This window comes from Hemitrygon akajei, chromosome 11, assembly GCF_048418815.1.
Source record: "Hemitrygon akajei chromosome 11, sHemAka1.3, whole genome shotgun sequence".
Taxonomy (NCBI): domain Eukaryota; kingdom Metazoa; phylum Chordata; class Chondrichthyes; order Myliobatiformes; family Dasyatidae; genus Hemitrygon; species Hemitrygon akajei.
Genome location: NC_133134.1, coordinates 101,893,816 through 101,921,640, shown reverse-complemented (window position 1 = coordinate 101,921,640; position 27,825 = coordinate 101,893,816). Strand labels below are relative to the sequence as shown.

The following is a 27,825-nucleotide window of genomic DNA, read 5'->3' as shown; positions in this document are numbered from 1 at the left end:
ATCCAGCCCTTACTCCCCTCCTTATATCTGTAACCTTATCAGCTCGTACACTACATCTGTAGCTCCCTCCAGCCCTTATCCCTTCCCATATCTATAATCCTATTTAGCTTGTACACTCTCATCTATCTCTAGCCCCCTATGAATAGCTTCCAGTCTCCTATAGTGCTCCCTGCAACCCCCATACCCTGCTCTTTTTCTTTGTACCCATTGCTCACTTGCAGAACCCAATCCCCTGCACTTTCGTGCTTTCAAGGAAGGAAGTGCAGGCATTATGGAGCTATTGTTTGACATGTTTTTACCTCTCCCTGCATTCTACAAAGGGAGCGATTTGGAAAATTGCCAGTGCTTCACTGTTCAGGAGGAGTAGAAAACAAAAAACAGGTAACTATAGGACTGTTAGCGGAACATCTGTTCTTGGTAAGATGCAGAGTCTATAATCAAAGGAAAACATAGGTAGTCATTTGGAGAAGCTTAAGTGTAATCAAAGCTCATTAAGTTCAAATTCATGTTCCACTTTAATTGTCATTCAACCATACAGGCAAACAAAACAGCCTTCCTCTGGGGCCAAGTTACAAAGCACACACAGCTCATATAGCACATATTATGTTAGCAGAAATCATACAATGATTATACAATTTAAAAGTTGAGGTCTTATGAAAGAAAAATCACGTTGGTCAAATTTGCTACCATATAACATGCAGAGACGATAGAAGGGAAACTGTATGTGTAGTATATTTAGAATTTCAGAGTATTTAGACAAGGTGCCACATGACAGCCTTGTTCACAATGTAAAAGCTCATGGTAGACGGGAAATGCATTGCAAACTGCTTATCACACGGGGCAGCTAGTTGGGAAGTCATGATAACTCTCATCTCAAACCTCCACTGCCTTATGGCTATACCCACTCTTGGGGAAAGCTTCAGGAATAAAGTCCAAGAAACAATCTGGAGCTGGAGTCCCTAAGGCAGTCCAATGTTGAATTCAACGCTGACTGGCAACTCCTGCGACGAGGCTGGTGCCAACTTGGCCGTTCCTTTGGATGCATCAGGAGAGGGAGAGCCTGCAACAGCTTGCTCCCCATATCGTACTGGCCTGGCTTGCATAAAAAGCTGGGATGCAACATCCATGGCTGACCCCGACCAACGGAATGCCTATAAGGTGGAAAGGTCTTCGGTATGTACCGTATATATAGCTCGGGTGCCTAAGACATTTGCACAGTACTGTATTTGTCAATGAGATGCTGGTATGGTGGGATGGTAGAGAAGGTGTGATAGACTGAATGGCCTAATTCTGCTCCTACAGTATTATGTAGAAGTCTTAGGCATACGTATATATATAGCTAGGGTACCAGAGATTTTCACAGTCCTCTGCTAATTTTATATACTGCACTGTGTTGCTGCCACAGAGAAAAACAAGTTTCAGGACCTATGTGAGTGATGATAAACCTTATTCTGATATGGGTCTGTATTGTGGTGTGAAAGTGGGAAGGAGGCAGGGAGAATGGAATCATAGTTGGGAAAAGGGGAAGGGAGAGGGGAGGGAGCAGGACGCACCAAAGAGACATTCTGTAATAATCAATAACCAATGTTTTGGAATGAAAGGACTTTGCCTGGTGACTCAGGGCTGGGTGTGTCTGGACCCATGCCATGCAACCATCCCCCCACCCTATCCTTAGCTCCCACCCTAGGTTTACAAGCTCATTCTTCCACTCCACATAACTCAGGTCCTCAAGCCGCAGCAAAAATTTCCTGAACACGTTTGACAAATACAGTACTGTGCAACATTCTTAGGCACCCTAGCTATATATATGTGTACAACCAATATGTGTGCATATGCAAATTTGGGCAAACCGGTGGTGTTGTGGTATCAGCACTGGACTTCGAGGCAGATGGTCCTGAGTTCGAATCCAGTCGGGTCCCAACCTGGGCAGCAGCAGCATCTGCGTGGAAGAAAAGCCTGGCAATCTACTTCCATTTAAGATCATAAAACCATAAGATATAGGACCAGAAATAGGCAATTCGGCCCATTGAGTCTGCTCCGCCATTCAATCATGGGCTGATCCAATTCTTCCAGTCAACCCCACTCCCCTGCTTTCACCTCATACTCTTTGATGCCCTGGCTAATCAAGAACCTTTCTATTTAAATACATCCAATGACGTGGCCTCCACAGCTGCTCGTGGCAACAAATTCCAGAGATTTGTGACCCTCTGTCTAAAATAATTTCTCTGCATCTCAGTTCTAAAAGGACGTCCTTCAATCCTGAAGTCATACCCTCTTGTCCTAGAATTCCCTACCATTGGAAATAACTTTGCCATATCTAATCTGTTCAGGCCTTTTAACGTTTGGAATGATTATTTGAGATTTCCCTCCCTTATTCTTCTGAATTCCAGGGAATACAGTCCAAGAGCTGCCAGATGTTCCTCATTCAATAACCCTTTCATTCCTGGAATCATTCTCATGAACCTTCTCTGAACCCTCTTCAATGTCAGTATATCCTTTCTAAATTAAGGAGTCCAAAACTGCACACAGTACTTCAAGTGTGGTCTCACGAGTGCCTTACAGAGCCTCAACATCGCATCTTTGCTCTTATATTTTATACCTCTAGAAATGAATGCCAACATTGCATTCGCCTTCTTCACCACCGACTCAACCTAGAGGTTAACCTAGGGTATCTTGTACAAGGACTCCCAAATCCCTTTGCATCTCTGCATTTTGAATTCTCTCCCCATCTAAATAATAGTCTGCCTGTTTATTTCTTCCACCAAAGTGCATGACCATACACTTTCCAACATTGTATTTCATTTGCAACTTCTTTGCCCATTCCCCTAAACTATCTAGGTCTCTCTGCAGGCTCTCTGTTTCCTCAACACTACCTGTTCCTCCACCCATCTTTGTATCATCAGTAAATTTAGCCACAAATCCGTTAATACCGTTAGTCCAAATCATTGACATACATCGTAAAAAGCAGTGGTCCCAGTACCGACCCCTTTGGAACTCCATTGGTAACCAGCAGCCAGCCAGAATAGGCTCTCTTTATTCCCACTTTCTGCTTTCTGCTGATCAGCCAATGCTCCACCCATGCTAGTAATTTCCCTGTAATTCCATGGGCTGTTATCTTGCTAAGCAGCCTCATGTGCGGCACCTTGTCAAAAGCCTTCTGAAAATCCAAGTATAGCATGTCTACTGCGTCTCTTTTGACTACCCTGTTTTCAATTTCCTCAAAGAACTGCAGTAGGTTTGTCAGGCAGGATCTTCCTTTCAGAAAACCATGCTGGCTTTGGCCTATCTTGTCATGTGCCTCCGGTTACTCCGTTACCTCATCCCTAACAATCAATTCCAACAACTTCACAACCACTGATGTCAGGCTAACAGCTGTATTAGGGTAGAAAGTACCCTAACCCTAACCCTAAGTACCCTAGGGTTAGTAACCCTAACCCTAATCCTTTCTGCTGCCTCCCACCCTTCTTAAATAGCAGAGTAACATTTGTAAATTTCCAGTCATCCGGTACAATGTCAGAATCTATCGGTTCTTGAAAGACCATCGGTAATACCTCCGCAATTTCACCAGCTACTTCCTTCAGAACCCAAGGGTGCATTCCATCAGGTCCAGGAGACTTATCCACCCTGAGCACCTACTCAGTCATAATTTTCACTGCACAAACTTCACTTCCCTGACACTCTTGAATATTCAGTATACTGCAGATGTCTTCCACTGTGAAGGCTGATGCAAAATACAAATTCAGTTTCTCTGCCATCTCTGCATCTCTCATTACAGTATCTCCAGCGTCATTTTCTATTGGTCCTACATCTACCCTCGAATCTCTTTTACTCTTTATATACTTAAAAAAGCTTTTTGTATCTTTGATATTGGTCACCAGCTTCCTCTCATAATTCATCTTTTCCTTCCGAATGACTTTCTTAGTTTCCTTCTGCAAGTTTTTAAAAGCTCCCCAATCCTCTATTTTCCCACTAGCTCTGGATTCCTTGTATACCCTCTCTTTTACTTTTACTTTGGCTCTAATTTCACTTGTCACTCCACAGAAGTGTCCTTCTTCCCTCTGAAAATTTCTTCTTACTGTATTTGGAATATATCTATCTTGCACTTCCCTCATTTTCTGCTAGAACTCCAGCCATTGCTGCTCTGCTGTCTTTCTTGCAAATGTCCCCTTCCAGTCAACTTTGGCCAGTTCCCCCCTCATGCCATTGTAATTTCCTTTATTCCACTGAAATACCGACATGTTGGATTTTATTTTTTCCCCTCTCAGATTTCAATGTGAACTTGATTATATTGTGATCACTGTTCCCTAAGGGTTCCTTAACCTTAAACCCTGTTATCACCTCCAGATCATTGCACGATACCCAGTCCAGCACAGCCAATCCCCTAGTGGCCTCAACAACAAGCTGTTCTAAAAAGCCATCCCTTAGACATTCTACAAATTCCCTCTCTTGAGTCCAGTACTAACCTGGGTTTCCCAGTCCACTTTCATGTTAAAATCCCCAACGATTATCATAACATTGCCTTTCTGACACACCTTTTCTATCTCCTGCTGTAATTTGTAATCCACATCCCTGCTACTGTTTGGAGGCCTGTATACAGCTGCCATTAGGGTCCTTTTACTTTTGCCATTTCTTAACTCAACCCCTAGACATTCTATGCTTTCCAATCCTATATCATCTCTTTACAATGATTTAATATTATTTCTTATACACAGAGTCGCACCACTCCCTCTGCCTACCAATCTATCTTTCCGATATACCATATATCCTTGGATGTTCAGCTCCCACTGGCAGCCATCCTTTAGCCAAGTTTCAGAGATGGCCACTACGTTGTATTTGCCAATCTGTAGCTGAATTTCAAGATCATCCATTTTATTCCTTATGCTGCGTGCATTCAAATACAACACTCAGTCCAGTATTTGTTGCTTTCTGATTTAACTGCACCACACCTCTATTGCCCTGTAACTCATGCCAATGGCTTTGATTAAGCCTCATCTCCTGCCTGTTCTTTCTATAATCTCTGTTGCATGCTATCTTTATTTATTTCTGTTTTCCCCTTCCTCAGTCCTATCACTCCGGTTCCCATCCCCTTGCCAAATTAGTTTGAACCCTCCCTAACAACTCTATTAAATGTACCTGCTAGGATATTGGACCCCTTTGGGTTCAGATGTAACCTGTCCTTTTTGTACAGGTCATACCTCCCCCAGAAGAGGCCCCAATGATCCAGGAATCTGAATCCCTGACCCCTGCACCAGTCTCTCAGCCACACATTAATACACCTGATCATGCTATTCTTGGGCTTGCTAGCACGTGGCACAGGCAGTAATCCTGAGAGTACGACCCTAGAGGTCCTGCCTTTCAGCTTCCTATCTAACTCCCTGAATTCTCTCTTCAGGACCTCCTCCCTTTTTCTACCTTTGCCATTGGTACCAATGTGTACCAAGACTTCTCGCTGTTCACCCTCTCCCTTCAGAATACTCTGCACCCAATTCAAGACATCCCGTACCCTGGCACCTGGGAGGCAGCACACCATGGCATTGGTACATCCATAGGCTGACAGAACCTCCTGTCCGTTCCCTCACTATGGAATCCCCTATGACTACTACATTCCTCATCTTCCTCTTTCCCTTCTGCACCATGGAACCAGGCTCAGTGCCAGAGACCCGATCACCATGATCATCCTCTGTCAGGTCATCGCCCTCAACTGCATTCAAAACAAGATAACAATTACTGAGAAGGATGGTCACAGGGATGCTCTCTACTATCTGAGCTCTTTCCCTCACTTCCCTGACTGTCACCCACTTATCCAACTCCTGCAGTCCCGGCGTGACTAATTCCCTGTAGCTCCCCTCTATCTCCTATTCCCTTCCCTAATAAGCTGTAAGTCATCGAGCCGCAGCTCCAGATCCCTAATACGGTCTCTCAGGAGCTGCATCTTGGTGCACCTGGAGCAGATGTGGCCATCTGGGAAACTGGAAGATCCCCAGGGTTCCCACATGCAACACCCAGAGCAAAATACTAATGCTACCAACATGCTCACTATTCCTAAAAAAAATGCAAAGAAAAACCAAAAACAAAGTCCACTTATATCTTGCCATAAAAACACTATAGACAACTACAATATCCATAGGGTCTCCATGAGTCGATGACCACAGCACTCAGCAAGAACAAGACTTTAGCACAATACTGTAGTTGGGCTAAACATGACTTTCTCAGGAATATAACAGGTGGAAGTAAATTGGGTTATTATTGTCACATGTACTGCTGTATTGTAAACATGGCATCCCTACTGGGAAGGAGATGTGAGGGAGGTGACTGGTTTTGGAGAACTATCACTGAAGGTTAATCAATGGGATGAGAATTTGTTTGTTATTCTTTGGGGCTTAGTTCAAGTTCAACTTTGTTGACATTCAACCATACACATGCATACAGCCAAATGAAATAATGTTCCTCTGGAGCAAGGTGCACAACAATGTACATATAACTCACACACAAAACAAGCCACAAATAAATTAACAAATAATAAAGTGCATATACAATACAAGTTAAAAAGTAAACAGTACAATGCTACTGGCACTTCATAAGTGATGAGACCTGGGTGGTGACAGGGAGTTCAGGAGTCTCACAGCCAGGGGAAATAAGCTGTTTCCCATCCTAATCGTTCTTGTCCTAGTGCTACGGTGCCTCCTGCCTAAGGGTAGGGGTCAAAAAGATTGTTGGACAGATGAAATGGATCATTGACAATGCTAAGGGCTTGGCGCATACAACACTCCTGATAAGTATCTCTGATGAGTGGAAAAGAGATCCCGATGGCCCTCTCAGCAGTCCTCGCAATCCTTTATAGGGAATTGTGGTCAGATGCCTTACTTGTGTACACTTGACGGTGCTCCTGTAAAAATTGATTAGAATGGGGCATGGGAGAAGCCTCACTAACCTCATCTCCTCAGGAAGTGGAAGAGCCGCTATGCTTTCTTGACAAAAGAGGTGGTGTTGAGAATGAGAGATGATCTTCCTGAAACAAATAACATCAGAGAAGATGTTGGAATGTTTCCATTAATGGTGACCCCTCCTCCCACTGGATGTGTTCCCCTGTCTGATACACACCTGGTGAGATGTGTGGCAGCTCAGTGTGGGAGGGAGGCTAACAGGGATTGTTAAGGGACTCCATGGAAAAAGCCTCCTCAAGTGTTTCATTCTTGGTCAATGTAATCAGGACTTGGCCATTCGGCCCATCCTCTCCCACCCAGCGTGTCAAGCAGGGATAGGAACAGGCCATTTGGCCCTTTAATCTTGTACCACTATTTAGTGCGATCATGACTCATTTCCAGATTAACCCAAACACTCCACATACCTTCCATACCCTTTATTACTCACCCAACCAGTCTTGGCTCACACAGTTGCAAAGAGCCCCTGACCTCCACCAACCTCTACACCTTATAGCAGAGGGAGCCCTTGGCTGTAAACACATCTCACCCTTCCACCAAACATCCTGGCTTTAGTCTTTATGGTTCTAATCCCTTGGCTCCATATTTAGTGTGTTCCCTCCCAGTTAATTTCCTTGTGGTAACTCCATCCTTCATTTTAACCATTATAAATCTCTTAATTATGCAAATGACACTTAATTTCCTCAGCAAGGGGTGACCCATCCCTCCTCTGCTATAATTTTGCAATTTAATCTCAGCAAAGGGCAAGCTCAGAATCCACAGTACAATACTGAAGAAGTATTTGCGATAGCCTGCTATCAAAGTTTTTAAGCTGTCTCCAAGCAGCAGGTAAAACAACGCCTCCTATCCCTTACCAATCACCGACTCACCTGTAAAGATTTAATCCGAGCTGAAACCCTGTGGATGGACCTGGAGTTAGACTGTTGGCAAGGCAACAAAGACCTGCCCGCACATGTTAGCTCTAGTCCTGGACGTCATTCCAGCCACCTGATGTAAGCAGCTTGAAATAAAACCCCATCATCACTCCTGGGCACTGTTAGGTCAGGTAAGGTTGTCGGTGCAGGTGAGTGGGTGAAATCCTAGTGGGTAGGATGCAACTAGGGAGCATAGGGAGCTCTATCCTGTGTCTAACCCTGGGGGTATGTGACGGGTTGGTTTGGAGGGAGCTTCTCCCTGTGTCTGACCCCGGGAGTGTGTGATGGGACAGTGCTGTGGGAACTTCACTCTGTGTCTGACCCTGGGAGTTTGTGATGGGACGGTGTGGATGGAGCTGCATTTTAGGTTTGATCCCGGCAGTGTGTGATGGGAAGATGTAGAGGGCGTTTCACTCTCAACACGTACAAAAGCTGGATGAACTCAGCAGGTTGGGCAGCATCCGTTGAAATGAGCAGTCAACGTTTTGGGCCGAGATCCTTTGTCAGGACTGAAGAAGGAGGGGGCAGGGGCCCAATAAAGAAGGTGGGGGAGGGTGGAATGTGCCAGGTGAAAAACCAATCAGAGGAAAGATCAAGGTGTGGGGGAGGGGAGGCAGGGAGGGGATAGGCAGGAGAGGTGAAGAAGGAATCTAAGGGGAAAGCACTATGGGTAGCAGAAGAAGGCAGAATCATGAGAGAGGTGATAGGCAGCTAGAAGAGGAGACAGAGTGAAAGTGGGATGGGGAAGAGAGAGGGAGGGAATTATCGGAAGTTGGAGAATTCGATTTTCATACCAGCTCGGGCGTTTCACTCTGCCTGGCTCCGGAATTACGTAATGGGATAATGTCGAGGGTTTCACTCTGTGCCTGCTGCTGGAAATGTGTGATGGAACAGTATGGAAGGAGCTTCACTCTGTGTCTGGACCCACGGGTATGTGATGGGATGCTGTAGAAGGAGATTCAGTCTGCGTCTGACCCCAGCAGTGTGTGATGGGACAGTGTAGAGGGAACTTCACTCTGTGACTGACTCTGGGAGTATGTGATGGGACAGTGTGGAAGGAGATTCACTCTGTTTCTGACCTTGGATGTGTTGATGGGATGGGATGGTGGGAGCTTCACTCTGTGTCTAACCCCCCAGAATTACATGATGGGACATATAGAGGGAATTACACTCTGTGTCTGACCCTGGGACTGTGTGATGGGATGGTGTGGAGGGAGCTTCATTTTGTTGCTGATCATGATGTGTGTGATGGGACGGTGCTGTGGGAGCTTCACTCCGTGTCTGACCCTGGGAGCGATGGGACAGTATAGAGGGACCTTCACTCTGTGTCTGACCCTAGGAGTGGGTGATAGGACAGTGTGGAGGGAGCTTCACTCTGTGTCTGACTCCGGGAGTGTGTGATGGGACAGTGTACAGGGAGCTTCACTCTGTGTCTGACCCTGGGACTGTGTGATAGGACAGTGTGGAGGGAGCTTCACTCTGCGTCTGACCCCAGGAGCAGGTGATAAGACAGTGTGAAGGGAGCTTCACTCTGTGTCTGACCCTGGGAGTGTCTGATGGGACAGAGTGGAGGAAGCTTCACTCTGCGTCTGACCCCAGGAGTGCGTGACTTGTCAGCATAGATGGATCTTCAGTGTGCCTGACCTCTGTCCTGGGAGAATTAAAATTGGAAAGGTTGTTCTGCATCACTCCTCCAGATCCCTCCTGTGCCACCGATTGCCCCTCCCACATGCTGTGTTGCCTTGTTCCTGGCAACTGCAGACAGCACGGAGGGACTGCCACAGGCTTCCAGTGAGCACCTTGTGTTCGTCAGTCTCTGTGCTCACTCCAGCCTGGGAGGAGTTCGGGGCAGGGCACCTGGCCATAGTGCTGAGCCTGTCACTGTAAGTATCTCCGTGTTTCACAGAGTGTCAGTGACTACAGCCAGTGCACCTGTGTGATTGTGCGTACATGTGTCGGGGGGTGGTGGTGGTGGGGTGGTGTGTGTGTGTGTGTGTGTGTGTGTGTGTGTGTGTGTGTGTGTGTGTGTGTGTGTGTGTGTGTGTGTGTGTGTGTGTGTGTGTGTGTGTGTGTGTGTGTGTGTGTGTGTGTGTGTGTGTACGTGCACACACACATCTAAGTGTCAACACATCAGTGAGTTTACCTCCAAGTTTTTTTTATCTGTGTGTGTTGATGTGCATGTCAGTCTATCTGTGTGTGTCAGTGTATCTATGTGAATGTGTGTGCGAGTGTGAGTAAGTGTCAGTACATCAATGAGTGTGTCTCAGCATGTTGTGTATCTGTGTGAGCCTGACTCAGTGCAATAAGTCGGTGTGTGGGTGAGTGTGAATGTGCCAGCACAGAAGTGAGTGTGTCAGTGAACACTTCCTTAAGGCATACGTGGGGTGTGGTATTGTGCCAGTGTGTGAATGAGCATTGTGAATGTGAGAGATGGTGAGGTCAACATGCAGAGAGGAGTTTTGCGATGAATATCCTTTGGCTATGAAAAGTGTTGGGAGCTTGTGGGCTCCACTGGTGGGATGCAAGTGGGTTCTGGGGTGTGGACGATATTGTTCATGAATCACTGTTACAATTCTTCACCTAGGAGTGAATAATTAACTGGCCAATGAATGTTTGATGAGACAGAGGGTGGATGAAGGGGATATAAGCAGGAGTTTTGTAGATACTAAACACCTGGAGATATTCAATTTCAGGAAACAACAGGCAGAGTTAATCCTTCTGTACACAGCAGGAAAGCAGACTCTGAAAATAAAACCCAGTAGTGTTTGCAAAGCAGGGAACCTGTTGCTTCTGAACCTGGGTATAGACTGCTCCTCGACAAAGGTGCTGTTTATAATGGGGAGAGGTCACAGGGGCAAAGAAGACCTTGGGTCGGTGATGGGACAACAGTTCTAAGCAACACACAAAGTACTGGAGGAACTGGGCAGGTCAGGCAGCATCAATGGAGGGGAATAAACAGTCAAGGTTTGGGCTGAGACCCTTCAGGACCACAGTAGAATGTTTAAGCATTGTCCTCACACCCCCATCTGTCCAGCCCCTCAATGGAAATAGCATGTGAGGATTTGATGCCCTGAAGTAAAACATCTGACCCTGTACGCATTAGTGAGGCAGCATAAGGACATGCGTGTACTGTTTTTGTCTCCCTGTGGTTAAACTGGAAAGAGCAGATGAGATTCACAAGAATGTCTCCAGGACCTGAGGGCCTGGTTTATAGGGAGAGGAAATGTGGAGCATTTGATGGGCCTGTACTCGCTGGAGTTTAGAAGAATGTGGAGTGGGGTGGATCTCATTGAAGCCATTGAATGTTGAAAGGCCAGGATGGAGTGGATGTGGAGAGGATGTTTCCTGCAAGGGTTCCCAACTTATTTTAGATGTGGACCAAGGAATCCAAAGACCCCAGGTTGGGAAGCCAGGTGGGTGAGTCTAGGACCAGCTTCAGAATAGAGGGACGATCATTTAGATCAGAGATGAGGAGGAATTTCTTTAGGCAGAAGGTAGTGAATCTATGGAATCTATTGCCACAGCTGTGGAAGCCAAGCCATTGAGAATATTTAAAGCAGAAGTTGATAGGTTCTTGATTAGTCAAGGTGTCCAAGGTTATGGGGAGAAGGTAGGAGAATGGAGTTGGGAGGGATAATAAATCAGGCATGAAGGAATGGCAGAGCAGGCAATGGCCAAGTGGCCTAATTCTGCTCCTATGTTGTATAGGTTGGGCAGGCAGCTGTTTATTCCTTGGAACATAGGAGACTGAGGGGTGACCTAATGGAGATGTACAAAATCAAGAGGGGTGTTGATAAGATGAAAACAGTCTTTTTTCCCAGTGAAAGGTGAATGGAAAACACAGAAGGCACAGGTTTAAGGTGAGAAGTGAGATTTAAAATGGACCTTAGGGCCAATTTATTGATACAGAGGGTGGTACGTACAAGGAACAAACTTCCAGGGCAGATACCAAGGCAATGTTCAAAAGGCATTTGGATGAAGTGTTTAATAACGTGATAGGTATTGGATGCCTGTGTTTGGCGAGTGCTGTTGGATTTACTCTTCTTTGTTCCTGTTCTGCTCACAGAGTGAAAACCATTCCACAGGGTTTGCCAATCAAACCCGGAGGGATGTACAGGGTCCCCAGGATGCTAGAGGTGAAGAATCTCGCCCTTGTTCTGATTCTATGGGGACTGTGCTCAGGTAAAAGCCATTAATATACAAACAGTTGCAGTTAGTGCGATGCTATTACAGCTTGGAATGTCGGAGTTCGGAGTTCAATCCCGATGCCCTCTGTAAGGGGATTGAACGTTCTCCCCGTGCATGGGTTTTCTTTGGGTGCGCTGTTTTCCTCCCACAATCCAAAGTCATACCGATTAGTAGGTTAATTAGTCATTGTAAATTGTCCCATGATGAGACTAGGGTTAAACTGGGGGTTGCTGGGTGCTGCCGCTCGTTGGCCCAGAAGGGTCTGTTCCGTGCTTTATCTCAATAAATAAATATAATGACCCAGCCCCTTGCTCCTCTTCAATCCTTCCTCAGACCCCATCTCCTATATTTCTTCTCCTTTCTCACACTCTACCCATCATTCACACTTTCCCTCACTGACTCTCCTTCCTCTGCCTCTCTAACAACTTTTCCTTTAACTTTTCCTCTATCTCTCCCTCAAACTTTCCCCTCACTTTCCTTCCTATCCACCTTCCTTTTTATTTCCCTCCCTGGAGAGTGAGGGGAGGGAGGGTTTGCATGGAGTAAGAGGAGAAAAGGGAGTGTGAGGTGAAACAGAGTGAGAGGGGAGTGAAATGAGAGGACAAAGGGGGAGGGACAGGGAGTGGTGAGGGGAAAGAATGAGGGGGAAGGTAGAGTGTAGAGGGGAAGCGTAGGTCAAAGAACGGTGAATCCTAGAACACTACATTACAGAAACAGGCCCCTTGGCCCATCTAGTCTGTGCCAAACCATTAATCTGCACTCAGACCATAGCTTTCCACACCTCTCCAATCTATGGACCTGTCCAAATTTCTCTTAAGTGTTGAAATTGAACACACATCCAGCACTTGTGCTGGCAGCTCATTTCATACCCTCACCACCCTCTGAGTGAAGTCCTCCTCATTTTCCCTTCAATATTTCACCCTTAATTCTGGTTGTGCTGTCATCCAACCTCAATGGAAAAAAGCCTGCTTGCATTTACCCTATCCATACCTTCATAATACCCGTATCAAATCTCCCTTCAGTTTTCTACATCCAGGGAATAAAGTCATAAACTATTCAGCCTTTCTCTATAACTCAGGTCCTCTAGTCCCAGCAACACTCATAAATTTTCTCTGCACTCTTTATTTACATCTTTCCTGTAGGTTGGTGACCAAAGCCGCGCACAATACACCAAATTAGGCCTCACCAACATCTTTTATGATTTCAACGTAACATCCCAACTGCGTACTTGGTATATTGATTTATAAAGGCCAATGAGCCTATCTTTATGAACCTATCTACCTGTGACGTCATTTCAAGCAGTTATGGATCTTTATTCCTAGATTGTTCTCTTCTGCTTTGCCTTCATGAACTTTCCTGGTAACTTCCTCGAAAAACTCTATAAGATTGGTTAGATGTGACTTACCATGCATGAAGTGTTGCTCACTATCCTTAATCAGTCCATGTCTATCCAAATATTTATATATCTGGTCCTTTAGAATGCCTTACAATAGCTTTCCTATGACTGATGTCAGGCTCACCGGTCTATAATTTCTTGGCTTATTCTTAGAGCCTTTCTTAAACGATGGAACTTTAGCTATTCTCCAATCCTCGGCACCTCACACATGGCTAAGAATGTTTAAGTATCTCTGCAATGGCCCCCACAATTTCTTCTCTGGCCCCCTAGAGTCTGATGGAACACATTGCCTGGCCCTGGGGATTTACCCACCCTATTCAAGACAGCAGACACCTCCTCTGTAATCTGTATAGGGTCCATGAGCTTGCTGCTGCTTTGCCTTACTTCTATAGATTCTGTGCTTGTCTCCTGACTAAATACAAATGCAAAAAAACCATTTGAATCTTCCCCTTTTGTTTCAGCTCCACACATAGATTACCATGATAATCTTCCAGAGGACCAATTTTGCCCCTTGCTATCCTTTTGCTCCTAATATATCTGTAGAAATCCTTATGATTCCCCTTCACCTTGTATGCTAGAGCAACCTCTTGCTTTCTTTTAGCCCGTCTGATTTCCATTTTTAGTATTCTTGTTGTATTTCTTATACCCCTCAAGTACCTGCCTATATCTGCTATGCACCTCCTACTTTTTCTTAACCAAGACCTCAATATCTACTGAAACCTTACCACCTACAGCTTTTCCAGAAACTAAACTGTCCTGTTTCACAGAGGCCAGATCCTTTTTGATGTCATCAAAATTTCCCTTTCTTGAATTTAGAACCTCAGCCAGAGGTGCAGACCTAACATTTTCCATAATTACCTTAAAACTAATAGCATTATGATGACTGGATGCAAAGTGTTCCCGTACACAAACTTCAGTACCTGCCCTGTCTCTTTACCTAATATGAGATCTAGTATTGCACTCTCTCCCGATGGGACTTCTATGTATTGATGAAGAAAATTTTCCTGAACACGTCTGACAAACTCTCTCCCATCCAGCCCTTTTACAGTATGGGATTCCTGTCAATATGTGGAAAGTTAAAATCACTTACTATTACAACCATACATTTCTTGCAACAGTTCGCATTCTCTCCTCAAGTTTACTCCTGTAAATTCCGGAGACTTGCTTGATCTGTAATATAATCCCATTAATGTTATCATACTTTTCTTATCCCCCAGTTCTACCCATGAAACCTCACTAGATGAGCTCTCCAGTCTGTTCTGACTGAGCATTGACATGACATTTTCCCTGTCTAGTAACGCCACCCTTTGATCCTTCCTGCTCTGTCATGCCTAAAGCAATGGAACTCTGAAACATTAAGCTGTCAGTCCTGTCCCTCCTGTAACCAAGTCTCGCTAATGGCTATATGTCATAATTCTACCTGCTGATCCATGTCCTAAGCTCATCCGCCTTTCCTACGATATTCCTTACATTGAAATGTCACAGTTCAGAATGTTAGTCCCACCATGCTCAACCTTTTGATTCCTGACTTTGTGTGTAAGCTTAACAACATCTTTCTTCACAACAAGTCTACCGTCTGTTCTGGCACTCTGGTTCCCATACCCCTGTATCTTTAGTTACCCTCTGCCCCCCCACTGCAGCACTAGCAAACCTTCCCGCTAGGATAGTCCACTTCAGATGCAAACCATCTCTTGTGGAAGAGAGCCAAATGATCCAAAAATCTTATGGCCCTCCCTCCTGCACCATCTCCTTAGTCCTGTATTGTGATCTGTTTGAGCTTCCCATCTCTGGCCTCACTAGCATGTGGTACAGGTAGCAATCCTGAGATCACGAGGATATATTGCACCTCATTTGTTCCTGCCTGCCTATACCTGCTAGGCATCTCTTTCTTAACCAGGGCCTCTATATCTCTGTTTTCCTGTTACCCTTGCATTTTATTCTGACAAGAACATACTCCCAAAGTTTCACTTTTGAAGGCCTCCCACTTACCAGGTACACCTTTGCCAGAAAACAACCTGTCCCTGCCCACACTTATCAGATCCTTTCTGAAACCATCAAAGTTGGCCTTTCTCAAATTTAAAACCTCAGCCCGAGGACCAGACCTATCCTTGAAACTAATGGAATTGTGACCATTAGATGTGAAGTGTTCCCCTACACAAGCTTCAGTCACTTGCTCTGTCTCATTCTCTGATAGGAGATCCAGCATCGCATTTCCTCTAGTTTGGACATCTATGTACTAATTAAGGAAATGTTAGAGAGGCAAAGGAAGGAATGGTAGGGAGAGAGAGAAGAAATGAGTGTCAGAAGGGCACAGAGGAGTCTGAGGAGGGATTCATGGAGGGCCTGGGTCATTAAGAGAAGGTTGTGGAGTGGGGACTGTCATAACTTCCATTTGCGTGCACTGCTTATCTGTAATTTCTCTTCAGTAACGAGCTGGGAGCTGCAAAGTGTGGCCACTGGGGATAATTTTAGTGTGATAAATTTATCTATAGTGTTCATGTGGGAGAGTTGTCATGAGAGCATGGCTCTATGAGGGGTAGGCCATGCCTCATGAGCCTGATTAAATTCTTCAAGGAAACTGATGAAACAAATTGATAAAGGGAGAGCGGTGGATTTAGCCTACATGGATTTTAGTAAGATATTTGAAGAGGCTCCCGATGGGAAGCTCATTTAAAAAGTCAGGTAGCATGGGGTACTGGGAAATTTGGCTGCATGAATTCGGGATTGGCTTCCTCATAGAAGGCAGAGTGTGGTAGTGGATGGAGTGTATTTTACCTGGATGTCCACTGGTGGCCAGTAGTGTTCTGCAGGGACCTACTCTTTGTGATTTTTATAAATTACTTGGGTGAAGAAGTGGCAGGGTGGGTTAGTAAGTTTGCAGGTGACTCAAAGGTTGGTGGAGTTGTTGGTTGTTGTAAGTTGCAAGTGGACATTGACAGAAGCAGAGCAGGGCTGAGGATGGAGTTCAATCCAGAAAAGTGTGAAGAGGTTCATTTTGGAAAGTTGAACTTGCAGGTAGAGTAAACAGTGAGGTGGAACAGAGGGACGTTGGGGTCCATGTCCATAGATCCCTTAAAGTTGCTGTGCAAGTTGACAGGGGGTTAAGAAAGCATGTGGTGTGTTGGCCTTCAAGAGCTGCAAGGTAATGTTGCAGCTCTATAAAACCGTCATTTGACTACACTTATTAGACCACACTCTGGTTAGACAGCACACTTTACATCTGCTCATTTCTGGTTGCCTCATTATAGGAAGGATGTGGAAGCTTTAGAAAGGATGCAGAGGCGATTTACCAGGGTGCTGCCTGGTTTAGAGAGCACGTCTTATGAGGAAAGGTTGAGTGAGCTAGGGATTTTCTCTTTAGAGCAAAGGAGGATGAGAGGTGACTTGATAGAGATGTACAAGATGATAGGAAGCTTAGACTGAGTAGATAGCCAGAGACTTTTTTCCCAGGGCAGAAATTGCTAATACCATGGGGCATAATGTTAAGGTGATTGGAGGAAAGTATAGGGTGTATGTCAAAGGTTGCTTTTGTTTTACACAGGGAGTGGTGGTGCTGCCAGGGACAGTGGTAGAGGGATATAATAGGTACATATAAGAAACTCTGAGATAAGCAAAATGGAAAGTTATATGGAAGGGAAGGGTATGGTTAAACTAAGAATATGTTAAGAGGGTGGCGCAAGATCATGGGCTGAAGGGTCGGCGTTGTACTGCACTTTTTATGTCTGTGAAAGTTGTGGGCAATGAGTGAGTGTATGTACACGTTGCTAATGCAGAGAAAAGTGTAAATGTTTCAATACCCTCTCTACCTACAGCCACACCTGACATGTTCAGGTCACCAGAGATGGTGAGAAAAGTCGCCAAACTGATGGTAAGAAATCAAATAAATTTCACTGCCTGATAAAATGAAATCATTAGTCAACAAATCTTTCAGTATCAAAGTGTTTTAGCCCACAGTGCGAGGAGGAACAGGGTGGGGGTTTGTCCTCACTGGGATGATGGAGCACATACCAGTTGTGACAGAGCAGCTGCCTGTTCCCAACGGCACCTTGTAAACTGGAAAGTAATCAAAGACCTAGAACTGTGGGGAGAGCACGGGACAGTGGGATGGGATTAGTGTGGTGGCTGCGGGGAGAGAGTGGGAAGTGGGATTAGTGTGGGATTGACATTGGGCTGTGGAGAGAGTGGGACAGTGTGAATAGTGTGGGATTGACATTGGGCTGTGGAGAGGGCATGGCGCAGTGGGATTCATATGAGATTGACACTGGGCGATGTGTGATGATTGTGAGGTATGCATGGGTGGATTGCATATGGGATAGCGTTTGTTAGGTTGCTGATAATGCCCTCTTCTCTTTTTTAGGCGGAGGAATGTCCCAGCTCCGGCAAGTATAATTGAAATCATATGAAAATAAGCATTTACTGTTCCATCTCACATAATTTAACATTCACCATTCTCTAACTGTATCTAATGTGACTGATATCCTTTTCCAAATTAGGTTTAATCAGTGATTACTATAACACCACTGTATTCCACCACTCACTCTATTTACAGTCAATACTTTCAAATTATAACCCAGTCTTCTCTCCCCAGAAGCCACTCAAGTCTCTGTGGTGCCCACCAGTCCTAGAAATTTATTTTGATTGGTGGAGGTGGTGAGGATTTTGATGGGATAGTGGGAGAGGGAGTTCCCCCTGCATTTGACCCTTGCTATTCCAGTCAATTTGTTGAACACCTCCCTTCCATCTGCCAGAAGCAAAATTTCCCAATGGCCAACTGTTTTAACTTTTATCCCCATTCCTGTCCCAATGTGTCGATTTATTCTGCTATGATGTGGAGCAACATTTCATAATCTAACTGGGTAGCCTCCAAACTGATGGCATGAAATTCAGTTTCTCCTTCTGGTAATTTTAAAAACTTTTTCTTTTTTCTCTGCCTTCCTTCATCTTCTAATCCCAACCCTGGACTCTTACTTCTTCTCCTCATCTGCCTTTCATCTGCCCCTGGTGCCCCTCCTTCCCTTTCTCCTATGGCTCAATCTCCTCTCCCATCAGACTCCTTCTTCTCCAGCCCTTTAACCTTTCCACTCACCTGGCTTCACCTATTACCTTCTAGGTTCTCCTCCTCCACCCCCCCCCTTTTATTTTCCAGCATCTTCCCCCTTCCTTTCCAGTCTTGTTGATGGGTTTTGGACTGAAATGTCAGCTGTTTAGTCATGTTGCCTGACCCGCTGATTTCCTCCAGTGTTTTGTGGGTAGTGCTAAGTCCATGTTATCCTTTTAGGACACTGAAGAATGAGTAATCTCTGAGTGTAATCAGTCTGAATTACCTGCAATAGTGGACATGACATCTGGCAGTCATGTTTAATCTGACCTTATGCTTCCAGAGTCATTTTCACTGCCCACATGCTGCTAACACGATGTTGGTTTATTGTTGTCACATCCGCTGAGATACAGTGAAAAACTTTGTTTTGAATGTGATCCATTGAGATTATCTCAGTACGATGGTGCATTGAGGGAAATCAGTAAGAGAATGCAGAATCATAAACACATGAGATTCTGCAGTTGCTGGAAATCCAGAGTAACACACATAGATTTTTGGTGGAACTCAGCAGGTCAGCATCATTGGAAATGAATAAGCGGTCAGTGTTTCAGGCCCCAACACTTCTATATGGAAAGGAAATGGGAAGAAGCTGGAATAAGAAGGTGAGAGGAAAGGGTGGTGGACAAGCTAGAAGGTGATAGGTAAAGCCAGGTGGGTAGGGGTGGGGGCTGAAGAAAAAAGCTGGGAGGTGATATGTGAAAAAGTTAAAGGGCTGGAGAAGAAGGAATCTGATAGGAGAGGAATGTCTCTCTCCCCATTTATTCTGGCTTTTTCTCCCTCCCTTTCCAATGCTGATGAAAGGTCTTGGCCCACGGCTTTGACTGTTATTTTCATTTCCATGGTTATTGCCTGACCTACTGAGTTCCTCTAGGATTCTGTACGTGTGTTGCACAGAAGGCAGAAATTTTTTTTATAGCTTTTTCTGTTATAGAGAGTATAGTGCAGGCAGACAAGGTGCAAGGCCATAACGAGCTAGATTGTGGGGTCAAGTGCTCACCTTATCATACTAGGAGACCATTCAAGGACCTTACAACAATGGGTCGAAGCTGTCCTTCATCCTGGTGGTACATGCCTCCAGACTTTTGCATCTTCTGCATAATGGAAGGGAAGAACAGAGAACATCAAAGGCGGGAAGGGTTTTGATTATGTTGGCTGCTTTACCGAGGTAGTGAGAAGTATAGACAAAAGTCCATGGAAGGGTGGCTGGTTTTCTTGTAGGCTCAATAGGGCCCAAGGTAAGTTGGCTAATTGGATATACAACTCTCTTAGGGACAGGAGGCAGAGGGTATTGGTATTGGTGTGTTGTTGTCACATGTACCAAGATACAGTGTCCTTCATACTGTTCATACAGAACAGATCATTACACAGAGCGTTCAGGTAGAACAAAGTCAGACAATAATGATGCAGAAAGAATGCAAATGTCCATAACTCCCTGCAGTTTCTTGTGGTCAATGTGCAGATCAGTTGCAATACAAGCACATAAGCATCCAAACAGAAGCTTCCAGTGGTATATGCATAAAAATTGGCAAGAGTCAGCAGGAACATGCTGAAGTCCTTTTGCATCCTGAAGGTGTTGATGAGCTTTCTTGGCTGTGACATCAACGTGGCTGCACCAGGCTATTGGAAAGGTTCTCACCTAGGAAGTTGGTCCACATGCCATTCAACACCGTTGAAGTATACAGGAATATGTGCACCATCCCCTTTCAGAAGTCAGGGAGTTTGAAGTGGAGTGTAGTTTTCTGTTAGTCTGTGACCAGTGGTGTAACAGGGATTGGTGATGCTAAGCTGCAGATGGAGATGATGATAATGATTTGGGTGCAATTTAGATGCGATTAGTGAGTCTCCAGGAGAAGGGATTGTTTGCTCTGCCGCCACTAGTTAGAAGCCTCCGCGCAGCCTGCTTCAGTCTGTATCAGGAAAAGCTCATGGTGCTGGCTTGACTGATCTGTTCCTCTCTTGCAGATTTCAGCACTCTAGCTGGATTCACGAATTTTTGCCAAAGGTAAGATTTTAAATAGAACCAATCCTGGGAAAATGGGAAAATCTAATTAGTTCCACTGAACAATGTGGCCAATCAGCCTGAACTCAATCTCTTCTCATCCACTCCCACATCAATGCTCCCAATAAAAGCAATCTGTTCCCATCGATTCCCACCATCCACACTCCCCATGAACCAAATCCCTTCACATCCACTCCACCATTAACACTCCCAATGAACACAATCCATTCCCATCCACTCCCACACTCTGCACTCCCAGAGAACTCAAACCATTCTCATCCATTCCCACCATCCACGCTCCTAATGAACCCAATCTCCTCCTATTTCCTCCCACTGTCCATGCTTCCAATAAATCCAATCCCTTCCCATCCAATGGCACCATCTACATATCCAACGTTGCCATATCTTGAGAACAGTATTAATAAGACCTTTTCTGTTCTCTTCAGTAATTCTAAATGAGATGGAGTTCTGAGCCCCAGTGTTCTAGATCCACAGGCATTTTACTGCATTCTTGTTAGCACATTGGTAGGATCCCAATGTGCGGTGATTTTCTGCTTACCTCATGAAGTCATTTGATTAGCTCTGAGTTGCCTTGTGAGGTCCCAATGTCTAGATACAAACAGATACATTCTGGGAGTGAAGGCAACTGGAAGTGTGCTTGTTTGCTTAACTCTGATCAGCCGCTGATATTTTTGCTTCTGCCTCCCTAGTGTGAAACCGAAACTGCACAATTTGATCATGGAGTTTAATAGGAAATCCTACGAAAACTTCAACAAATACCCACAGGTAATGGTGCAACTCCTAAACTCTCCCCACACCCGTTTCAAAAACAAAAATACTGGTTTGAGCTTAGCTCAATACATCTTCATCAGCTGTGCTGGGCTTGACAAGACCTAGCATCTGTGTCAGCCCATGCTGGAGTGGTGGAGCCTCAGTGGTTCCTGAAGCATAGTGATGCAAGCCTCCATTAGGGTACAATAGAGCCAGATTGGAATCTTGACAATCACATCTATTGGAATTGGTTTATTATTGTCAGATGTACCAAAGTACAGTGAAAAGCTTGTCTTGTATATTGTTCGTATAGATCTGATCATTACACAGTGCATTGAGATAGAACAAGATAAAACAAATAACAATACAGAATGAAGTGCAAAAGTTACCAAAAATGTTAAGTGCAGATAATGAGCCCATCTCATCCTACACGAGGTCTATCCAGGGGTCTGACAACAGTGGGATACCACCTTGAGCATGGTGGCATGTGCTTTCAGGCTTTCATATCTTCTGCCTGTCGGGAAGAGGAGAAGAGAGAATGTCCGGGGTGGGGAGGAGATCTTTGATGAGGCAGTGAAAAGTATAGACAGAGTTTATGGAGGGGAACATCCAAGAGGACTTCAATTTTGTCATATGGTTTGGAAGCTCACATGCCTCAGTGACCCAGAGAGCTGTGTTGGTTGGAGTCACACCCTTGTGCTTTGGCTCTTGGTAGTGTCTCCCATACCAAACAGGTTGAAGGGTAGAGGCCAGGCTAACAGTGGTTCATTGGATCTCCAGGGTCAGGAGTTCAATTCAGAGCTAACAACCCTGACTAGTAAAAAACCATTGCTACAGAAACAGCAATGAAGAATCTTTCTATATTGATGTGCAGCTGAGAACCCTGAACCACATTTGGGATACATAGAAACATAGAAAACCTACAGCACAATCTAGGCCTTTTGGCCCACAATGCTGTACCAAACATGTACTTACTTTAGAAATAACCCATAGCCCTCTATTTTTCTAAGCTCCATGTACCTATTCAGGAGTCTCTTAAAAGACCCTATCGTCTCAGCCTTCACCACCGTTGCCGGCAGACCATTCCACGCACACCACCCTCTGCGTAACAACTTATCCCTGACATCTCCTCTGTACCTACCTCCAAACACCTTAAAACTGTTCCCTCTCGTCTTAGCTATTTCAGCCCTGGGAAAAAGCCTCTGACTATCAACATGATCAATGCCTCTCATCATCTTATACACCTCTATCAGATCACCTCTCATCCTCTGCTGCTCCAAAGAGAAAAGGATGAATTCAGAAGGCATGCTCCCCAATCCAGGCAACGTCCTTTCTATAGTTTCCACATCCTTCCTGTAGTGAGGTGACCAGAAATGAGCACAGTACACCAAGTGGGGTTTGACCAGGGTCCCATATAGTTATAACATTATTTCTCAGCTATTAAGTGAAATCTCATGGTTGATGAAGGTCAATGCACTGTATGCCTTCTTAACCACAGAGTCAACCTGTGCAGCAGCTTTGAGTGTGCAATGGACTCGGACCCCAAGATCCTTCTGATCCTCCACACTGCCAAGAGTTTTACCATTAATACTATATTCTGCCATCATATTTGGCCTACCAAAATGAACCACCTCACACTTGTCTGGTTTGAACTCAACCTTCCACTTCTCAGCCAGTTTTGCATCCTATCGATGTCCCACTGTAACCTTTGACAACCCTCCACACTATCTACAACACCCCAACCTTTGTGTCATCAGCAGATTTACTAACCCATCCCTCCACTTCTCCCTCCAGGTCATTTATAAAAATCACAAAGAGAAGAGTACCCAGAACAGATCCCTTTTTTAAAAAAAAATTTTTTTTATTAGTTTTTCAAAACATTTTACAAAATTAAAAACCCCAAATCCCAGTGGGGAGCATTAATACAGTGCAAGATTATGCATACAATAACAATATGCTACAAATGAAGAGAATTTAACAAAAAAGCACCTAAATTAAAGACAAGTGAGCTTAGTGTCCTCCCCAATCCCCACAACACAAGAAAAAAACAACAACAACTCCAGACCAACCACCACACAATATAGAGAGTATAAGTCAGGACAGTCAAACTCCCAGACTGTGAATACACTTAGTAACAGAGGATAATAATGCCGACTACCATAAAAAAAAGGGAGCTGAAAGCAAGGGACCGAAAAGAAGAAAAAAAAAGAAAAGAAAAGAAAAAAAAACCCTAGTCAAGAGGAAGGTTATGAAAGTACTCGATAAAAGGTCCCCAGACCTTATGGAACTTTAGATCCGAATTAAGAACTGAATAATGAATTTTTTCGAGGTCCAAGCAGGCCATAATGTTGTTAAGCCATTGCGCATGAGTGGGCGGGGCAACATCTCTCCATCTGAGGAGGATCAAGCGTCTCGCCAGGAGAGAGGCAAAGGATAGTATTCGGCATTTGGTCGGACCAGAACAGATCCCTGAGGCACACCACTGGTCACTGGCCTCCATGCATAATATATTTCGTCTACAACCACTCTCCCTTCTGTGAGCAAGCCAATTCTGGATCCACAAATCAATGTCCCCTTGGATCCCATGCCTCCTTACTTTCTCAATAAGCATTGCATGAGGTACATTATCAAGTGCCTTGCTGAAATCCATGTACACTACATCTACTGCGCTACCTTCATCAATGTGTTTAGTCACATCCTCAAAAAATTCAATCAGGCTCATAAGGCATGACCTGCCCCTGAAAAAGCCATACTGACTATTCCTAATCTTATTGTACCTATCTAAGTGTTCATAAACCCTACCCCTCAGGATCTTTTCCATCAACTTAACAACCAGTGAGTATTACTTCACTGATTCCACTGAAGTAAGACTCACTGGTCTATAAATTCCTGGTCTATCTCTACTCTCTTTCTTGAATAAGGGAAGAACATCTGCAATCCTCCAATCCTCTGGAACCATTCCTGTCCTCATTGATGATTCAAAGATCATTGTCAGAGGCTCAGCAATCTTCTCCCTCACCTCCCACAGCAGCCTGGGGTACATCTCATCGTCCCGGAGACTTATCCAATTTGATCGCCAATATGATAGAGAAGATGGGCAAGGACAGACTGGGACAGAGAACCAATAATGCTGCCCTGAATGTCAGTAGTGTGGCAGGCAATAAGTATGAAGGGGAAGCTGGTTTCCATCATATGCTGAGCTGTGTCTCTGTATTTTCTTGTGGTCACATGATGCTTTCTATGGTGCATCAATAAAAATTGGTAAAATTGGTGGTCGACAGGACAAACCACATTCCTTTAGCATCCTGAGTAAGTTGGTGAGCTTTCTGAGTGACATCAATGTGGTTGGACCAGGAGAGGTGATTGGAGCATCCCAACAGAATGTGAGGCTGGTTGGTGTGAAGGATATGGCAGGATAGAGTAAAAGTAGAGAGAAAGAGACAAGTCCAGAAAGAGGTCAGGTCTCTAAATGAGGGCCAAAGAAGTTAAAAAATTGGCATGTGACCACTACCTTATTCCATGGTCACTAACGTCCCTCAACCACCCACCTCGCACACAACTACTCTGGATCACAGATGCTGGATGATAACTGACACTGAGGATCTCTTCTGTTATTCCAGGGGAAACCAGATCGATGGAACGGAATGGGGTACTGGATGTCGGTAAGGTTTTATATCTAAGAATTTCCTTGTGCTTATGGGTGTTTTCCTGACTCAGTTGGTCTGGGCTCAAACCCAGTGTTCTGGTGTAAAAACCCTCTGTCTGTGCACAGCATCTGGCTATCTGCAGACTTATCTCAATTATTTTGTTACTTTCATGGAGGGTGTGTTGGGGCAGTATAGAGAAAGCTTCACTCTCTGTCTGACCCTGGGAGTGTGTAATGGGATGGTGTTGAAGCAGCTTCACTCTGTGCCTGACCCCAGGAGTGCATTGGACGGTGCGGAGGGAGCTTCACTCTGTGTGACCCTGTGAGTATGTGATGGGATGGTGTTGAGGCAGCTTCACTCTGCTGGAGTGAAAGAGGCTGAGTAAACATTACAAACCTGAGGGCACTCATGATGATGGATGTGGAGTGGATGTTTACTCTTGTGAAGAAGCTCAAACTTGGAGGTCATTTAAGACAGTGATGAGTCTAATCTTACTTCACTAAGAGGGTAATGAATCTACGCAACCCTCTTTCTCAAAGGGTAGAGGAAGGAAACCTTTTCAATGCTGATCTGGAAAGTTTGTCATTAGGGAATGCGTGAAAGGTCACTTATTTTATAAGTGGGGTTTTTTATTGGTGTCTGTTGCTGAATCAAACACTGATGATCTGATGGTACCCGGTGGTGTTTATGGAATCTAATTGTGTATAGATTGAGTGGGCAGGTCAATTGAAGGTCAGTTTCAGACTGAAGGCTAATCTTCCAGATGGAGGGCAGATGTATCTGTACGTTGGGATGTGCCCACTAGCCAGTTCCATTGTTACTAGCGTTCCTCAACCACCCACATCACACACAACCTCTCTGGAGCACAGACTGGTACTAGTGATCTGCTCTATTGTTACAGGGGAAACCACAGCAATGGAACGCATCTAGAGACTGGATGTTGGTAAGTTCTCATACTTAACACACTTCCTTATGCTGGCTCTGTGTCTGATCCCAGGAGTGTGTGACAGACGGTGTAGAATGAGCTTCACTCTGTGTCTGACCCTGGGAGTGTGTGATGGAACTGTGTGGAGGGAGCTTCACTCTGTTTCTCACCCCAGGAGTTTGTGATTGAAGCGTGTTGTAGGTGTTTCAAAGTTCAAGGTAAATTTATTATCAAAGTACACATGCAACCAAAGAAGACTCAGTTTGTGACACTTATTTGTACCACCAGACCCAGACCTCTGAGGTTGAGAGAGTGGAAATGCCCTATTACAACGGCTTTCCGTCTTTAAAAGCTCTCCCGCACAGATATTGCTGTCATCGTCAGACACAATGAACAACTACCACTCCATTCACATGTATGTCATTTTCTTGTGGGCATTCACAGTAGATCCATGAAGCCCAATAAAATTGACGAAAGACTGCACACAACAGCCATGCATCTGTTTTCTATCTGCATTGTACTCCGTGTTGCGTGTTTATTATGCTAGCTAGTCACATGGGTGGGAGTGTGATAAAAGTGAAGGGTTCAGCTATGTTTTCATGCTTTGTTCTGGGCAGCTTAGAGCTGGCGACCACCAGATGTTATATCTTCTGCTGACCATTTGATCATGCTTAACCTCTCTTAATTACATTTAATTATATTGCCTCAAGATTGCATGTTTTGCTCATTGCTAATAAAAGATAAAATGTATTTCTTTGACTTTTGGATGATTGTTATTGGAGTGATCAGAGTGCGTGCTATAGAAAATAAGTACCCATATGATCGCCAGCAGTGGCATGAGTTGCCGCTAAATTCTGTCAACAAAATTATACCAAACGAACACCAGTATTCAAACATGTCAATGAAATTAGAGACACCACAGCCAGGAGCAGCTTGTGGCAAGCAATCGCCTTTTGTTGATTCCTGCTGTGTGTTTGGGGTTGGAACAAAGTTTGGAATCGCTGACCATAAGCTCAATAGTGTGGTGTTTGCCTAGGAGTTAGGCACTTGGTTCTCTGAAATGCTGAAATATTTTGATTGCTGACATCAGCCCTTTCATGTTTCAGCATGATTCATACTAAAACCAAAGCAATGGCTGGGTTACAATCTTTGGCTGACTTGGATGCTAGCCAAAGATGCTAGCCTCTGGGTATCCATTGATTTCCAGAAGTTGAATGCCATTTCTTTTTTTTTGATGCTTATCCTATACCCCGCCTCGTTGACCTATGAGAACGGATTGGATAGCAAACTATACTACTACATTGGACCTTTGTAAAGGCTACCCTGGATGACCCGTCAAAGCCCCTCACAGCCTTCTGTACAGTCTTGGGTGTGTTTCAGATCACTTTCCCTCGGGATCAATAAAGTATGTCTGTCTGTCTGTCTGCCTGTTTCCTCGTGGGGAAATCTTGCCTGACAGATCTGTCAGAATTCTTCGAGGATATAATAGGCAGGAAAGACAAAGGAGAGTCAGTGGATATTGTATACTTGGGGTTTCAGGAGGCCTTTGTCAAGGTGCTGCACATGAGTCTAGTGGTGTTCCATGGGGTGAAGGTGGGTCAGTATTGAGACTGCTTCCGTTCATGTTATATGTCGATAATTTGGGTGACAGTATTGATGGCTTGTGGCCAAGTTTGCAGTCAATACAAAGATAGGTGGAGGTGCAGGTGGTGTTGAGGAAGCAGGGAGTCTGCAGAAAGACTTGGTTACACAGAGAGAATGGGCAGAGGGACAAATGTAATATTGTGTATGGAAGTGTATGGTCATGCAGTTTAGTAAAATTAATAAAGGTGTAGAATATTTTTTAACCAGGAGAAAATTAAAATATCAGTAGTGCAAAAGGAGTTGGGTGTGTCATTGTGCATGATTCCCTCAAGGATATCTTGTAAGTTGAGTTGGTAGTAAGA

General features: G+C 44.7%; 1 protein-coding gene across 1 annotated transcript; it reads left to right on the top strand.

Moving 5' to 3' along the window:
• Positions 1-1,125: 1,125 nt before the first annotated feature.
• LOC140736372 (uncharacterized) lies at positions 1,126-26,334 on the top strand. Its single transcript, XM_073062357.1, has 10 exons — positions 1,126-1,173; positions 9,617-9,738; positions 11,922-12,037; positions 17,252-17,307; positions 17,797-17,818; positions 20,500-20,539; positions 21,247-21,322; positions 24,928-24,969; positions 25,856-25,897; positions 26,245-26,334. The coding sequence occupies exons 1-10, from the start codon at positions 1,126-1,128 to the stop codon at positions 26,332-26,334; spliced, it is 654 nt and encodes a 217-aa protein (XP_072918458.1).
• Positions 26,335-27,825: the final 1,491 nt, after the last annotated feature.

Excerpts from the sequence above, each read along its gene's own strand:
- LOC140736372 (XM_073062357.1), top strand. The coding sequence starts at position 1,126 with ATGGCTGACCCCGACCAACGGAATGCCTATAAGGTGGAAAGGTCTTCG. Across the intron at positions 17,308-17,796 it reads GAAAAGTCGCCAAACTGATG|GCGGAGGAATGTCCCAGCTC; the intron begins GTAAGAAATCAA and ends TCTCTTTTTTAG. Across the intron at positions 24,970-25,855 it reads GAATGGGGTACTGGATGTCG|GGGAAACCACAGCAATGGAA; the intron begins GTAAGGTTTTAT and ends CTATTGTTACAG.